The sequence below is a fragment of the Trachypithecus francoisi genome, unplaced genomic scaffold (genome assembly GCF_009764315.1).
Source record: "Trachypithecus francoisi isolate TF-2019V2 unplaced genomic scaffold, Tfra_2.0 Lachesis_group13, whole genome shotgun sequence".
Lineage (NCBI taxonomy): Eukaryota > Metazoa > Chordata > Mammalia > Primates > Cercopithecidae > Trachypithecus > Trachypithecus francoisi.
The window spans coordinates 3698614-3715566 of record NW_022681458.1 but is presented as its reverse complement, the minus strand read 5'-3'; the positions used below and the strand labels follow the sequence as shown (position 1 = coordinate 3715566).

The window sequence follows — 16953 nt, the reverse complement described above, 5'->3', positions numbered from 1 at the left end:
GGCTGCGTTAGGAGAGCCCTGGACACGTGAACCTGGGGCTGCGTTAGGAGAGCCCTGGACACGTGAACCTGGGGCTGCGTTAGGAGAGCCCTGGACACGTGAACCTGGGGCTGCGTTAGGAGAGCCCTGGACACGTGAACCTGGGGCTGCGTTAGGAGACTGACCCAGGACTCTGCCATGCATGTGCTTCCTGCAGTGTGGTGAGGAGACCTTTGGATCCACAGCTGGGTCTCATCTGCTTTCAGTTTTGCCACCTTCAGTAATTTCAGAAACAGGCACATATCTGAGTATGCTCTGAAATCAAGATATAAACTGCTGGAGAGTCTGGAAAATGTCCATGTGGCAGAGCTTCTGAGCTCTGAAGTTACTGCAGATGCCAACAGGGAAACACCCTAAATGGACATAATCACTTGAGAACAGAGCACCTCAATGAACTTTCCCTTCCGGCTTCTCCTTCCAGAAAAGGGGGCCTCTATGGGCACACAGGCCCAGAGCGGTGCCCTCCATGGCGGGGTGCTCATCCCAGGGGCACCAGATTTTATCTTTAGACCTGATTAGCAATGACGAGCAGCCGAGGCACCTTGTTCTGTCTATATCAACCCTCACCAAATGGACAATGGGATTAGGGAGGAGCCTGCAGAGAAACTATAGGACACCCAAAGACAACACCCAAAAATGCAAGTCCAAGCTAGCACACAGCAGAGCAACCCTTCTACACCTGGCTCAAGGGACCCCAGAGGTGAGTGCTGATGACCTGCTCACTGCTGATGAAAAATTACTGAAACACTCAAAAATATGAAGACTGCTTGAAATATGAGTTTATACCCATGATTACTAGTGAGGAACTTTGTCCTAACTGTACACTGTGCTTTGAAACGACTGATGATAATAGAATACAGCTACTGCTTCACCTTAAGCCTTTCAGATTTTTCTTTTATGCACGTTTTTAATGTAAAAGATCCACCAGCCCCTCAGTGCATGTGTGCAACACATGAAAAGGCACAGCTCCGGCCGGGCGCGGTGGCTCAAGCCTGTAATCCCAGCACTTTGGGAGGCCGAGACGGGCGGATCACGAGGTCAGGAGATCGAGACCATCCTGGCTAATACGGTGAAACCCTGTCTCTACTTAAAAATACAAAAAACTAGCCGGGCGACGAGGCGGGCGCCTGTAGTCCCAGCTACTCGGGAGGCTGAGGCAGGAGAATGGCATAAACCCGGGAGGTGGAGCTTGCAGTGAGCTGAGATCCGGCCACTGCATTCCAGCCTGGGTGGCAGAGCAAGACTCCGTCTCAAAAAAAAAAAAAAAAAGGCACAGCTCCACCTCCAGAGTCGGGAGGTGCTCACACACCAGCTGGCAGGAGGTGTGAAGATGCTCTGCAGGGCACCTTCCTTCCCCACCCTGGTTCACACTGATGGTCTCTGCCTGCTCGTCACAACAGACCAACACAGCTGAGGAATTCTTCAAAGTTCCAAAGCTGGTAGTTTCCACTGTAAAGAAAAAGGCCAGGCCAGGCACAGTGGCTCACACCTGTAATCCCAGAACTTTGGCAGGCTGAAGTGGGAGGACTGCTTGGGTCCAGGAGTTCGAGACTAGCCTGGGCAACACAGTGAGACCCCATCTCCACAAAAAATGCAAAAATTAGCTGGGCGTGGTGGTACATGCCTATGGTCCCAGCTACTCAGGAGGCTGTGGCAGGAGACTCGCTTAAGCCCGGAAGTCGAGGCTACAGTGAGCTGTGATGAGCCTCAAGTTTTAGAAAGTCAACACAATCTGAACTATAATTTGGGGGGATTTAAAACATATTTCTATAGGTTTGGAGCAGAAGTGCGAGGCCGACGTACCTTTCACCTGCTTCACACTCCTGAGGGCGTACTTCAGGGTGGCCAGCGTACTAGCTTTGCCCTTGGCCTTCTTGTCTGCAGGGAGGTGAACCTTCAGCTCCTTTAGTGTTTTTATCAGTTCTTTGTGTGTGTCCACTTTCGAAGACTGGTCGCTACTGCAGGATTCAAGAAAGAGGCAGCCAAATGTTAGCTTCCTAGGTGTCCTTTCCTGAAGAAACGTGCCTCTTGTCCATTTTCTCAGCCTCGGCTCTAGAGACGTTTTGATCTGGATGGTCCTTTGTGGGGCTCTGCAGGACATTTAGCGGTATCCCTGGCCTCACCCACAATAGACCAGGAAGACCACAGCCAGGTATGACAATCAGAGCTATCGACAGACAATGCCAGATGTTTCTTGCTGGGAGACAAATTCTACCTGGTCAAGAATCACCGCTCTAACCCAACTGAATGCTGGAGAAGTCCCTCCAACTGTGTTCCTTTCCGCCAAGGGTTAGAGCTAGGCTTTGCTCAGGAAAGGATACTGGTCCACCCACAGTCTGGTGCAGTGGACTGTGCCCTGAGTTGTGCCCTCCTTCCCTGCCCCAGGTAAAGAAGGACTGAGTGATGGGATTACAGAGGACAGCACAGTGACTTCCTGGGACATAAAAGTGAGCCATGAACACAGAGAAAAGGGGATTGTGGAGAAGGGTCTTCAAACATTAATTGAGGATACAGAGATGTTAGAGAGACAGGACAGCAGGGCTGATGAAGACGGGCCTGTTTGGAACAGAGGGTGAAGAAGGAATGATGGAAATCAAGGTTTCTCAGGCAATGCAAAGTGCCCACAGGTCCTGCACTAGGAGCCGGGTTCTGTTCCAGAGGTGACAGGAAAATTGACATAGGGTAAGTTTGTTACAAACACCTAAGAAGAGTGAAGAATATTCTAGATGAAAATGCCCAAGACTCAGGCAAAGTCGGCTTCGAGTAGAGCTGGGAGGAGCTACAGGTACTGGAGTGACATCCTGGGGGCTCTGGATGGCGAGGGGACACAGTCACTGTCTGAAAGGCCAGGGTAAGGCTGGGTTCATACCCACACAGCCACACAGACGGGTTTTAGCAGAGCTTAAAAAAAGCCACGTCACTCCCAAAAAACTAATCTCCAATAAGAAGTCTTTCAATTTCTCTAAAAACTCTGTGTACAAAGTTCTAATTGGCCTTACCTGCAGCCACTTGTAGATGGGTTGTGTTCAGATTTTGTAATCATCAGGCTAAAGGCATCTGGACTATGAAAACAAGAAATAAAAGCAAAATTTAGACAACTGTATGTTCCAGACACATCTCCCCCTGCCACCCTACCAGTGATAACAGGCTAGATAACACCACGGTAAGACAGATTTTAAAAAATACAAGGTTAAGATAAAGCTGGAACATAAAACTTTCAGACATGAGAAAAACTAAGTACTAGGACACAGAAACACATGACAACAGGAGCCAGTTCCTTTTCCATAAACCGCCCAGTGTTGTGTAAGTAGCCGCTGGCTGGGTTACCCACCACTGCTACCTCCCAAGATCTCCTTACACCACCCAGTACCTGTCTGTTGGCAACTGGATCTACAAAATCAACAGGGCCTCACTGTAAGGAAGGACAGACACTGGCACATTTTAGTCATTTTCAAAAATCTTGAAAAACTTGATACTCATGATTTAAAGATTGCAGAAGCAATCAAATCCCAGCAGAAATGAGCCACTGAGGAACAACCTGCCCGGCCTCCGTCTGGCCAGAGGCTGAACTCACCTCTGGTGGGCATCCGGTGGCTCCACCAGCATCCCCAGCTCCTTCCCGCTGTCGTCACAGTCACTGCCCTGCGAGTCCCGCCCCGTGGAGCAGTTTTCGTTGGTCTCATGTCCACTTGAGCCACTGCTCATGTCCACATCTTCCTGAAGTGGGACCTGGCTGGGCTGGGGCTCCATGGGCTCCTTGGTGGGGTTACTGGGGCTGGGGGGAAATTCCGTGTATCTATTCATGATGGGCTCTGGAACGAAGCTGGTAAACAGAGGGATGCTGTCAGGCAGAGTACCCGTTTGACTCTTTCTGTTACTAATGAAACTGCAGTCTCTTTCTTTCTTCTCTCTGTCTCTCTCTCTCTCTCTTTCTTTCTTTTTTGGAGACAGGTCTGACTCCTTTGCACAGGGAATGCAGTGCCTGGGCTCAAGCGACCCTCCCACCTCAGCCTCCAGGGTAGTTGGAACCACAGGCACTCACCACCATGCCTGGCTAATTTTTTGTATTTTTGGTAGAGACGGGGTTTTGCCATGTTGCCTAGACTGGTCTTGAACTCCTGAAGTCAAGCGATCTGCCCGCCTCAGCCTCCCAAAATGTTGAGATTACAGGCCAGCTGTGGCCAGCCGCACCCAGCCAAAACTGCCCTTTCATCGGGATCAATCACACACATATGAGTTCATCACATCACTTATTTGTTCTTACTGACAGAGCTCCTATCTGCCATGGGTTAGGAAGAGGGTTGAATGAGGCAGCCTCAGCCCCCGACACAGAGCTGCTGGCGGCCTCCTCAGAAGGCAGACAAGAACACTGACAGTCACCGCCCAGCCTGTGGAGTGCTGGGAGAAACATACAGTCCCTCTGAATGGGTGATCTGCCTTTTATAAATTTCCCCAGATGATGGTGGGGTAGGGGAGCCGGGTTCAGAAATCTTGGCCATTACACACGGCACAGTTACAGGAGGAGGAGCCAAGGCTAGCAGGAGACATGGGGACAGACAGGGCTTGCCGGCTAAAGAGGGCAGAGGGGCCTGGCAGGTGTGGAACCCTCCCAGCAGCTCGGGAGTCCCAAGCCCCGCAGGCATGTATAAGTGGGATGGTGAGGGGCCAGGACAATGTGGCTTCACATTTACTAGGAATGGTTGGGAGCTGCTGAGGCACTCTGAGTGCCAGGCCCATGGAACTCAGCTTGCATTTGGACAGGCTCGCACTGCGGTGCTGGACAGAAGCTTTACCTCAGCACTTTGGGGTAGGTGGGTGGAGTGGCTGAAAAGAGACAGACCAGTGATCATCCTGGACACAAACTGACGGAGTGAGCAGAGACAGGCAGTAGGGAGGGGTGGGACTGATTAGCAAGTGGGAGGCCAAAGTGCCATCCTGGGTCCTCCCTTCTTCACCTAGTGATGTCCCCCCATCCCCAGGACAGCGTTTGCAGCAGGGTCCCAGCAGGAAGCAGGCACCCACTTAAGCGGGGCACTGGAGAGAGCTAGATGAAAGCCCTGCTTGACACAAGCGGTCATGCTTAACGAACACAGCTGTGAGGCTCTGGAGTGACGCTGCTGACTACAGACATGATGCTAAGCACCCAACACACAGCCTTCCCAGCAACTCTGGATCACTGTCTACATGGTGTGCAGGGGACTGTCCTACAGAGGCGCCAACAGGGGTGGGTAGCTCACCCCAGGTCACACAGTAGCAGATGACAGCCCTGGATTCCAAGCCTGCCGGCATCTGAAGATGGGACCCCCACCCTACAACCAGGCTCAGCTGCGTGGGGACCTCCTGCTTCCTGCCACTGCACTGTGCTCAGCCCCAACTCTGGCACAGTATGGCACTGCCACTTCTGCATGGCATCCGTCTGGCCCTTCCCGGGCAGGCAGAACAAGGGAGAGAAGGCTTGCTGGATTCCAGACCCCAAATCTTGTGAAATATCTTATGCTCCAATTCCCATCTAGCTCTGAGAGAGCCTCCCCTTCCACCTCCTTCCCACCAGAACCCACGTGAAATGACCAAGGATCATACAATTGGTCGCGGGGAGGGATCATTTTCAGCAGCCCTAGAAGTCCCAAAGGGTCCCAATCATTCGCCACAAAGTGAAGGTGTGTCCTGCTGCTTGTCGCTCAGATGGAAGGAGCATGAAGAGTGCACTGGAGTCCAAATCCCCCTGAGGAAGTGGCTAGTGCTGAGATCCCTGCCACCCCCCACCATGCAAGAAGACGGCCTGAACCATGATCAAGGCCGCACCGTCAACAGCTCTACTACCAGGAAGATGCTTCGTGAGGAAGCTGCGGGAGAAGAACGGACCCAGAAACAGAAAGCCTGTGGGAAGGAGAGGTTCTCCTGGACACGCTTCACCCACTGAACACCCCCAGGCGCCCTCCCCCACAGGGCGACTCTGAGAACGGGCTCGAAACCATCCAGCAATACTGAGGGCCGCACACACAGGGAGCCGGATTCCAACAGCTGGCCCTAGGAACTGAATGGCTAAGCTCCAACGAGAGCCTCCAGCACCCCCTTCCCCAGGTCGAGTCCGTTCACGGGTGAGCCACTCCAGGACAGCCCGCTGAGAGGCGGGGCTCACGAAGAGTTCACCCACATCAGTGTCTGGAGAACAGCAGGGCTGACTAGACCTTGCCTTGCTCACAAACTAATAAACAGAATGAAGCCAATACGGGGCTGTGGAAAAGACACGGCAAAGACAACTGAACACAACCCTCACGCCACAGAGGAAGCAGCAAATTAGGACAGCATCCACTTTTCATCCTACAAACACAAGAAGTGATGGATTCAATGAAACAATGAGGGACGCGATAAGGCCACAGTCTGAGATGAAAATGCCACGTTAGAATGGAAAACTAGAAAGGACAAAGTTCAGAGTGAACAAAAAGAAAATGGCTTCAGTGATACGGAGGAGACACATAAGAAACTTTTAAAATGCAAAGGGAAAGGAGAAGGGAAGAGAGACGGAGGAGGGCCGGGTTTTACCTGTGGATTACAGCTCTTTCTGAAAGAGACGAGAACAATAAACCAGAAACCATAATGAGCGAGACACATAGAGAACCATCCTGAGCCAAAGACAGAGCTGAATCTGCCAATCAAAGGACAGGAGTCCAACGCCTAACTGCATCCAGATGACAAACGGTATCTCCAAGGATAAAGAAAATCCTACCAACATTCAAAGAGAACAAACAAGTTACCCATAAAGGATGAAAAAAAATCATACTAGTCTTGGATATATCTTCAGCAATATTAAATTTCCATAAGACAATGTCTACATTTTTTTTTTTTTGAGAGAGAGTCTCGCTCTGTCAACAGGCTGGAGTACAGTGGTGCAATCTTGGCTCACGGCAACCTCCGCCTCTAGGTTCAAGCGATTCTCCTGTCTCAGCCTCCTGAGCAGCTGGAACTACAGGCACACACCACCACGCCCAGATAATTTTTGTATTTTTAGTAGAGATAGGGTTTCACCATGCTGGCCAGGAAGGTCTCAATCTCTTGATTTCATGATCCACCCACCTCGGCCTCCCAAAGTGCTGGGATTATAGGCATGAGCCACTGTGCCCAGCTGTCTACATATATTAATAGCTCTGAGAGGAAAAGCTTATGGTCAAAGGGAGGAAATCTCAATTACAGGATACTTGATTGTGGGTTATATAGCTGGTTTTATCAATATCCTGAGTCATATAAAACCCAAAATGCCAGCATCATTCCACTTAAAGTCAGGAACAAAATAAGCAAGTCTATTACTCCAGTCTTTGTTTGTTTGTTTACATTTTATGGCAGTTCTAGCAAATTCAATGAAAGATGAATGGTAATACCTTTTGGGAAGAGAGAGACTAAGCACGAAGACTGTCTAGGTCATTCCCACAAAGAGAAACACCAAAGATCTGTGAATTTGTAGAGACAGGCTCAACCTCATTAGCATCAGGAAAATGCAAAGGATGAGGTTATCTTGCCCATCAGGTTGCCAAAAATTAACAGGGCTGCTCACACTCAGCGTTGGTCAGGTGGAGGAGTGGCTCTTGAGTATGGTAGTGTAGTAATAGGGTATTTCTGGGGAGAAATTTGAGTTCACAGCAACGTTTATAATCTGCATACTCTTCCCACCTCCAGGAATCCATTGCAGATAAGTGCTTATTTATGCGCACAGAGATGTGTGAGCATGGAATATAAAAACCTGGAAAGAACCATCAACAAGGAGGCTACGCATCCTGTCCACGATCATCCTGGCCAGGAGCCAGCCTCAGATTCCAAACTGGTCCCGTGCCTCCACCTGGCCCTGCTATGGTCAGCACAGCATCTAGAGCGATCCTGGTGAAGGGGCTTAGCTTACACCCGGCCTGTGCTCAGACCCTTGCTCAGAGCACAGCTCTAGTGGGCACGAGGGCCAGAGGCTCTGCAAGTCCAGCTCCTGCAATCTCCTGGGCATGTCCTGTTAACTGCTCACCCCTTGGCCCCTGCCCTGTGTGCTCTGACCACAGGGACTCTGCACTTGCTGCTCCCTCGTGCCCACAGCCCTCTTCCTGTAGATGCCCTGGACAGCCTGCATGAACAGCACTGCCTCCCCACCAGCTCCTTCTCTGTGCCCTCCACTCCCGCTCTGTGGGCTTTCCTCACCAGCACTGAGGGGCGGGGCTGTTTACTGCCTGCCTCCCCTCTAGGACCTAAGCTCCATGGGGGTAGGGGTTTGAGTTGGTCACTACTGGATCCCCAGGGCCTGGCACGTACTGTTGAAGACAGAAACCTGGGACATCCATGCTCTGAATACTATACACCCACTAAAAGGACGGAGGCCAGAAACACTGATGTGGGGAGAGTCTCAGACATAGACGAACAAGTCCAAGAACAATAAATAACGACAACAATAAAAAGGACAGATGGCACTCAGGCAGGGCCCGCCTGGTGCCAGCAGTTTCCCACTGACTTGCCCTTACTCGCTTAGCACTGAGGGCTGGCACTGGGGCAGACAACAGAGCAGACATCTTTCCTGCCCTCAGGGAGCTTACATTGGGGGAAACAGACAATAAATAAGAAAGTAGAATATACAGTACAGCAGGCAACTAGCAAGGGGGAATAGAGGGGCTGGGAGTGACATTTCAATGAGGGTGGCCCCAGGTGTAGGTGGCATTTGGCAAGGACCTTGCACTTGAGCCCTCCTGTGTGAACTGACTCAGAGTCCCTGGGCTTCGCTCTCTCAGGTTTGCAGTCACGTGCTCCAGCAGGTCCTTCTGGCTTCACACCTGAGGCTGGGACTGGGTGTCTCTGGCTCTGCCTGCCCTGTGTGGACTCGGACAACGTGCCACACCACTGTGGTGGTCCTTGCTGCCCCTCACTGTCCCGGCTGCCGCCAAAGGGTCTGATGAGGCAGCTGGACAGGAGGGAGAGCTCACATGCTGGGCAGGAGGCAAGGTGGAGCTGGCAGAAAATACCCCTCCCTCTCTCCCTCACATGGACCGTTCTGAAGTTGTCTTTCTTTTCTTCCTTCCTTTTTTGGGACAGGCTTTCTGAAGAGGTCCCAACGGGGTGAGCACCCCGCTGTGTGTTGTCTGTAAGGCAGAGCCTCATCTCAGCAGGGTGTCATCTTGTGTGTGCTTTCCAGATTTTTCTTCCTCACCTCCCTTTTCCTTTTCTACTGCTATCCTGGGACTGCAATTCCCAGTAAAGGGCTCCCCTCAGACTCCGTTCACAAGAGAGGCTGAAGGCAGACCTGGAGAGCGTGGAGAGTGGGCTACCAGAGGAAGAACATCCTAGGCAGGACAGCACACAAAGGCCCTACAGTGGGAGAGCACCTGACCTGTCTGAGGAAGGTGCACGAGGCTGGAGCAGAGCGGGCAGGGGTAGGAGGGCGGCAGCAAGGCCAGATCACGGAGTGCCTTGCGGGGGCAGTCAGAACTCCGAGAGGAAACCGTGGAGAGTTCTGTGCAACAAGCTCTGACTTACACTTCAATGGAGGTGCAGGGTTGAGGCAAGGTGGAAATGAGGAGACCTCTCAGGGCGCTCTTGCCATGGTTCAGTGGAGCTGCCAAGAGGCTGTCCAGGGTACCAAGGGCATTCTGTCACTCCTGACCCCCCCCCCCAACATCCTGGACACCACCCATCTCATCCCCACAGCCCTCTCCCAGACAAGCAGCTGGTCCTTTATGCTCTGAGTGAGTCATTAAGGTGATCAGAGGCAGCAGCAGAGTGGCTAAGGGGACAGGTCCTGGATGGCCTGGGTTTCAGCTGGGTTTCACCACTTCCTAAGTGTGTGATCTCGGACAAGTTCCTTAACCTCTCTGTGCCTTGTGTCCTCACTCGTGAGACGGGGATAACAGTAGTTTCTGCCTCCTACTGGTTGTTACAAGGATTAAATGACACAATCCATGCAAGGTATCTGGACTGTAATATTAGCTTGTATTATCACTGCTAATCACCACAGAAAAACAGAGAGGGGGCTGGGCGCGGTGGCTCACACCTGTAATCGCAGCACTTTGGGAGCCTGAGGCAGTGGATTACCTGAGGTAAGGACTTCACGACCAGCCAGACCAAAATGGTGAAACCCCGTCTCTACTAAAAATACAAAAATTAGCTGGGCGTCATGGTGTGTGCCTGTAATCCCAGCACTTTGGGAGGCCGAGACGGGCGGATCACGAGGTCAGGAGATCAAGACCATGCTGGCTAACACGGTGAAACCCCGTCTCTACTAAAAAATACAAAAAACTAGCCGGGCGCCTGTAGTCCCAGCTACTGGGGAGGCTGAGGCAGGAGAATGGCGTAAACCCGGGAGGCGGAGCTTGCAGTGAGCTGAGATCCGGCCACTGCACTCCAGCCTGGGCGACAGAGCGAGACTCTGTCTCAAAAAAAAAAAAAAAGAAAAGAAAAGAAAAACAGACGGGTAACAAAAGTAATTTTAAGACAGAGAGTGAATTGTCACGGTAGCTGTCTCTGGCTTGTATTCTTGTATTTAAAGGACTAAGGACTCAGTGCCACCCCTAGCCCAGGCAGTCCTTGGAGGAGCATCAGGTATCTGAAGCCACCGTGCTGTCTGGGCCCTGGGCGCTTTGCACGTAGCTCTCCTGGTTTTCACTATTTCGCACTTAGCTCCTGGTTTTCACCCAAGTCCAGCCCGTTAGCCTGTCTGAATACGACTCACTAGGGCCCCAACATTACCTTAGGTGGAAGATAAGTATTTTTGCAACGAGGACAGAGTAAGCTTGGCAGAAATGTGAAAGCCAAGTCATCAGAAACTTCGTCATTCCAGAAAATGCGTCTCTCAGCCCTGGTGGCTCTAACAGACCAGCCTCATTTTGAGAAGCTGACAAAACCAACATCCCTGTCAAAGTGGACTTTGTCTCCTGCCTTCCACAGATGTGCACCCAGAGCTGGCTGGACCACCTGTCCCTGGGGAGCTCCTAGGAAACCTGTTTCTACCTTGTGGCAGGTAGGGGGAGGAAGGGTGGGCAAGCACTTATGTGCTCAGGGTGCCAAAGCCCAGGACGGAAAATGACAGCCTGGTGGAAAAGGGGCTGCCAGAAGCCAACATGAGCCTCTGGGCGTGAACCTGCCCTTGAGGCCCCCTTCACATGTCTGCGCACTGGCTCAGCCCACAAGAACAGTCAGACTCAAGGAAACAGGTTAAGCTCGGACCCCTGACCAGGTCACTTGGCCACATTTTTGGTAGCTGGGTTGCCTCAACCTGACAGAGCACCATTCAGAAAGTACGGTCCACAACAAGAATGGAGAGCCTGGGATCGGGAAGAAAAGCAGCTGGTGGGGGTGGGGAAGGAGAGGGGCCAGGAGCAGAAACTACTGGCTGGTGGGGTCACAGGGGCTCGTTACCCTATCCTCCCTACTTTCATAGATATTCATACTTTCCATAATAGTGTTTAAAAATGAGGAATGAAAGCACAGCTTGGGACCCAGTTCCAGCTTCCACTGCCACTGCCAGGACTGGTGAAGTCTTACTGTACTCCATACCCTCACACCCTAAGGCGGAAAAGCATTTTTTTGTGGAAATCAGAAATCAGTGTTCAGTTACCAGAGGAGTCCCACCTCATGAGGTCACAGCTTGATGTATATCCACAAACAACATACCCATGTCACATGTCACCAGACGCAGGATACTGCTAGCCCCCCAGAGGCTCCTTGTGGCCCTCCCAGCCACCATCTACCCCACGGGGACCCACTAGCTTGGCTTCTCGTAGCCTAGTGAATTCTGCCTGCTTTTGAACTTTATATAATAAGGATCATACAGCATGTATTGTCTCTGCAAGTCCTGCAGGATTTTACAACCACAAATATTATAACATGTTTTCTACTTCCTGGTAGGAGCTAACTCCCTGAGGCCAGCCTGCTGTAATCCTGAGAAAATGTTTGTCCTGGTAAACAAACAGCTGCGCTCTCCATGGCAACGGTTGGGTAACTGAGGAAAATGTGACCGCAGCCGTCCAAATACGGAGGGAAGGAGGTACACCAGGGAGGCATTGTCTTGGCCTCACCAGGACACCTTTAATGCTCTCAATTCAGACTTTTAAATCCTTACATTTTTAGAACTACAAGACTTTACAGCAATAAGAAAGGCAAAAGTGTCAGCCTCCTAGCTCCAGTGGTCAGGGACTGAGCTACTCTGAATTGCGGGAAGCTGAGGCACCTGCTCCTCCTGTACCTGGTTTCTTAAAGAGTAGATTCTGATTCCTCTATGTCACCCCAGGAAGAGCACAAGGAACCCTTCGAGGCCGGTGAGGGTTCAGCACAGCAGCCCACTCTGTCTTGGGAACTACCAGCCTCTGAAAACCAAGTGGCCTTGACTCCTGTCACCCCTCACTGCTGTTCATTTACTGCTTCTGATTTGCTCTAGACTTGGAAATATGGTAACAAACTTGTTACAAATGTGTACACGAGGAGCATAATGAGTTGAAAGGCGGGTCTGGTCCCTAGGGGAGAGTGCGTGGGCTTGGGGAGGGGTCCATCAGAGGCCCCCTCTATAGTCTGATTCTCCCTCGGTTCTGAAGGTTGGCCGGCTTTCCAGAAGTGTGGGGACAGTCTCTGCCAAGCTTATGGAATTGTGTGTTTCTGGCTCACTCTGCCAGAGTAGTTTTCAAAAGGTAAAAGCACACCCAGAGCCTGTCTTTCTTCTGACTAAACGCCAAGTGGCCCTGCCAGCTGTTCAATGACCTGACAGAGCCGTGGTTTGCTGAGTCCTGGTGAAGTTACATCATGGCTTAAAAACAGCAGTGTGACGACTAGTATTTTTGAGAAAGTTCAGTGTGTATGAGAAGTAGTGCACAGGAGAGGAATGTTTCCTTTTTCCTTGTAAGTACTGCAGATGTGGCTCACAGGGGGACATCACGTGGCCCAAAGGCAAGAGCATATCATCAGAAGCCTCTGTCTCCTGCGAGAAACCTGGGAAAAATCAACTGTAGGGTAACAGAAAACCAAAAGCCTGGGAATTAAATTAGACCTCTGAGACCGCCCAATCTGAGTCCCTCCGAACAACTGAAACTGAGGCTCAGACTGGGAGCCAAGGCTCCCAGCAGCAGCCAGCTGGCTGACACAGGGCTCCCCCTTCCCACCTGGCACTCCAGTCTCCACAGAAAGCCAGGGCTGCGTTAGTTCTATACCAATGAATCACACCAAGGCAACAGTGACAGATAACTGCAAACACCCACGGTACCATCCCCGCGCTGGCACACCACACAGCTTCCACTTAAAAAAACAACAGAGTCCCTTTCTTCATTATAGTCATATAGCACACAAAACTCAATTCACCTTGTATTTTAAAACTCAAATTCCAAATAAAGCCTTCAGGTAGAGTCCTGTTTTCTTCTCAGGCACACCCAGTCTGGGACCAGAAGCCCGAGGTCGGGGTAGAAGTTGGCATCTCCCCTCGGAAGCCAAGAAGTCTAGTGGTCCTGCTGTGCCATATACAAGTGAGAGGGGTCCATGTGGGGCTCTGGCCATGGTGTGGGGTTCTTAACACATTTCCCGGACTTAAGGCCCCTCCTCCCAAATTATAGCCTACCCAGGATTCAGCACCCAAGTTGAGGCCTTCCCTGAACCTCTGAAGCTCATCCTGCCCCAGGGCGATGGGAAGATCCTGCAGACAGCCTGGGCCTCGGCCTGGGCCTCAGTTTGCTCATCTGTCAGGCTGAGGGGTTCCTCCGGGTGATTTTCAGGGTGCCTTCTGGCTCTGTTGTTCTGTATGAATCAGCTTTCCAAACGGGTTCCTTCTGTGTAGGTTACAGAAACCCTGGCAACCAACTCGTCATCCCTTACCCTGGCCTTCCTGAAGGGGGAAGCAGGCCACCTCCCACCTCCTGGTCTATGTCTGGGACTTGGCAGCCAAAGTACATCCCAGAAGGTAGGTGCGATTGCTGCACCAAAGAGTGGACACCCCCATTCCCTTCTATTCAGTCCGGGGAGAGGGAATTAATACAGGGTGGTCCAGGGGAGGCAAAGGGGCGAACATCAGGCGGTCTCCCTGCCCTCAGGTTCCCAGGCCTGGCTTGGCACAGGGACTTCCTTGTCCCTCTGATCACCCATTCCAGGAGACCCGTGGGTGTCCAAGAAAATCTCCTAGATCAGCGCCCTTCCACGGCCCTTCCCCAGCCCAGGACTTGGCCCTGTACCCTCAGAGGAGGCAGTCAGCTCCCCGAGGGGCCTCCAGATCCCAGGGCCGGCTGCGCTGACCCCTGATTTCCTTGGCCTTCACCATGGGAGTGGAGGGAGGGTTCCCAAAAGAGAATCGCCCACGGAACCGCAGCCCGCGCGCAGTCACTCAGCAGCTCGGTGCCCTACACACGCTGCCTCACCCTTCGGACCTCAGGCTCCTGAGCTGTGAAATGCGGGTTCGAGTCCCCAACCCGCGGTGTCAGCGCAATTCAAACGAATTGCGCGCAGCTCGGCCACCCTCCACCTGAGACAGGGCCAACGGCACACGCCCCCACGCCGGCGCCGTTTCAAGCCGAGGAGTCCAGCGGCCCAGGGAACTCCCAGCGGCGCAGGGACCCCGACCTGCCCGAGGCCAACGCGCCGGCGGCGGTTACGTAAGCCGCAGCGGGGCCGCGCCGCGCCACTTACCGCCCGGCCGCGTTCGCGTTGGCCCGTCCGCCGGTCCCTCCGCCGACTCGTGGCTCTGTCCGCCCGGACCCGCGCCCGCTGCCGCCGCCGCCGCCACCGCCCACAGCTGCACGTAGCCCCTCAGCGCCGCCGCCTCCGCCGCGGCCGAGTCGCCGCTGTCACATAGTGGAAAACGTGACCGCGCGCGCCGCTCCCGCCCCCGGCGTCCGCCATTGGCCGCGACACCGTCTCATCTGCATACACGAGGGGCGGGTCCTGCTAGCGCCGCACGCCCATTGGTGGCGGTGCCCGTCGCTCTTTTTACATAAGACGCACATGGAACTCCATGTTCACCTCGTCGGTTCTTCAATGGAGACGCGGCTCATTCGTGCCCCCCGTCGTCCTCCCTAGTGGTCTCATCCACTTCCGGCGTCGGCGCCTTCCATTCACGACGCCCTCGAGTCCGCCAGCTTGGGGAGCGCGGAGTGGCGCGTACCATTGCGGGCGGGGGAGCTGGGCGCGGGGCTCCTGTGCACCTCCGGCCTCCCTGGCCGACCCGGCGCCCCGAAGCCGGACCAGGGAAACCTCCACCTCCGGCCACCGGCCAGAGGCGCGCCCCTAGCGGCCAGGGCTGCGGGAAAGTCTGCGCGGCATGCTTCATTCACACATTCATTCATTTACTCATTCACTCATTCATCGCCGGGTCCCGGAGCAGCCTAGGAGAAGGTGGCTGCACAGCCCTGCAGCAGCTGCCGGGGCACGCCCACCCGGGCCTCAGAGGTGACTGTGGTCCACACTTGTCCCGGCAGTTACCACGTGTTACAATTTTTGGTTCAGGAAATAGAGTCACTGTTACTCTGGGGAGGTACAAAAGAAAGAAATGATGTTGTCCCTGCCCCCAAGCGCATCACTAGGGAGAAAGGACTGTCTCATAAAAAGGAAACTTAATCAAATGCTAAATTGGGCGATGTGGGCTATAAATTAACCAGAGCTATCCCCACAGGCTCCATGAGAAAGGCAGCACTTCCAGGGCGGGTAGGGTGCGCCCTGAGTAAGGGACACCTTAGGAAGGTGCAAGCAGTAGAGACGGAGAAGCTCGTGGTGGGAGGTTGTCCTGGGAGCCAGTGCAGGAGCGCGCATCACTTTGAGGGTTTGCTGTTTCAGTAAAGCATTGTTTGGGGCATCATGAGCCTCTAAACTTCCATTTAAAGTGTCAAGAGAGAGAGTACAATTTCCCCTGGTCTGGGTAGAAGCCTGAGACTTACAGGACAGGAAGGAGCTTGCAGGCTCCCATGCGGCAGACTCTGAAAGTGCAGGCTCTCATGGGGAAGGCGAGATTGTCCAGGAAGCTGGAACCCGCAGCATCTCTCTTTACTCTTCTTGTTCTTCTTTACCTGGACTCGCCTGGGGACCAGGGATGGGACAGAAGGAAAAGTTATTAACCCACATCAGGAATTCCTGAGTGTGATAACTCTTTCCCTTCTACTTGACAAGGTGTGTGTGCAACTTCTCAGATGCAAACCAGGGCAAATACCAAGTTCATCAGGGCAGCCCTTCCCACAGAAGCCCAGGGAGGCCTGCAGGCTGTTCACACACTGTCAGGTGGCCCCTCCTCCTGTTCCTCTGACATTGACATCTCAACACACTCCCCACCCCCTCCCTAATACAGACACACACAAATGCCAAGCAAACCCAGGCCCGGTTGCGCCCTGCACACACCCAAAGGCTCTTTTGTTCCTTCCCTCCCATTGACGTCAATGGGGAGCTCCATTGTTCTGGAAACAAGAGTAAACAGCTCCTCCACACCTTACTGAGATTCTTCTTCACGCTTTTGCTGGGTCTTGCTCCATATTCAGCCTGCTACCTGATGTCACATTCCCTCCCTAAATGTAGCCTTTTTTTATTTCCACCAATAAATCTGGTAGAAAGATACTGAAATCAATTCTTTTAGAAATTATCAAGTGCTTTGGGCTCTAGGACTCTTCAGAATCTCGTCTATTTTCAGTTATTCACAGCCAGTTTCTTCTTTCCTATTATTGGAAATTTTTGTACACTCCACAAATACTCGTTGACACCTGAGTATTGAGGGGCATGCAAAAATACGTCTCACTGTATCCCTGCTTGTAAGGAGTTTGTGATGCAGAAGAGGGGAGGAGGCAGATTCAGAGGCAATTTTGTCTAAGATGTGGTGTAGGTCCTGAGGGAATAGGACAGCCATGGACAGATGCTCCATCAGAGGACCCAGCTCCAGCAGAGGACAGCGCTCAGGGGATGAGCTCCTACAGTCAGGCCAAGTGCATGGATACCATTCTTGGTGAA

The 16953-nt window shown here is 52.7% G+C and overlaps 1 protein-coding gene across 1 annotated transcript in view; it reads right to left on the bottom strand.

Moving 5' to 3' along the window:
- Positions 1–15039, bottom strand: part of PER2 (period circadian regulator 2) — a 46445-nt gene extending 31406 nt beyond the window's left edge. Inside the window, exons 1-4 of the mRNA XM_033229674.1 lie at positions 14656–15039; positions 3614–3862; positions 3039–3101; positions 1843–1997 (exon numbers count right to left, since the gene is read on the bottom strand). Of these exons, the coding sequence (XP_033085565.1) occupies positions 1843–1997; positions 3039–3101; positions 3614–3843 (448 nt within the window). The 5' untranslated portion in view covers positions 3844–3862; positions 14656–15039. The remainder of the gene's footprint in view (positions 1–1842; positions 1998–3038; positions 3102–3613; positions 3863–14655) is intronic.
- Between the last annotated feature and the right edge of the window lie 1914 nt (positions 15040–16953).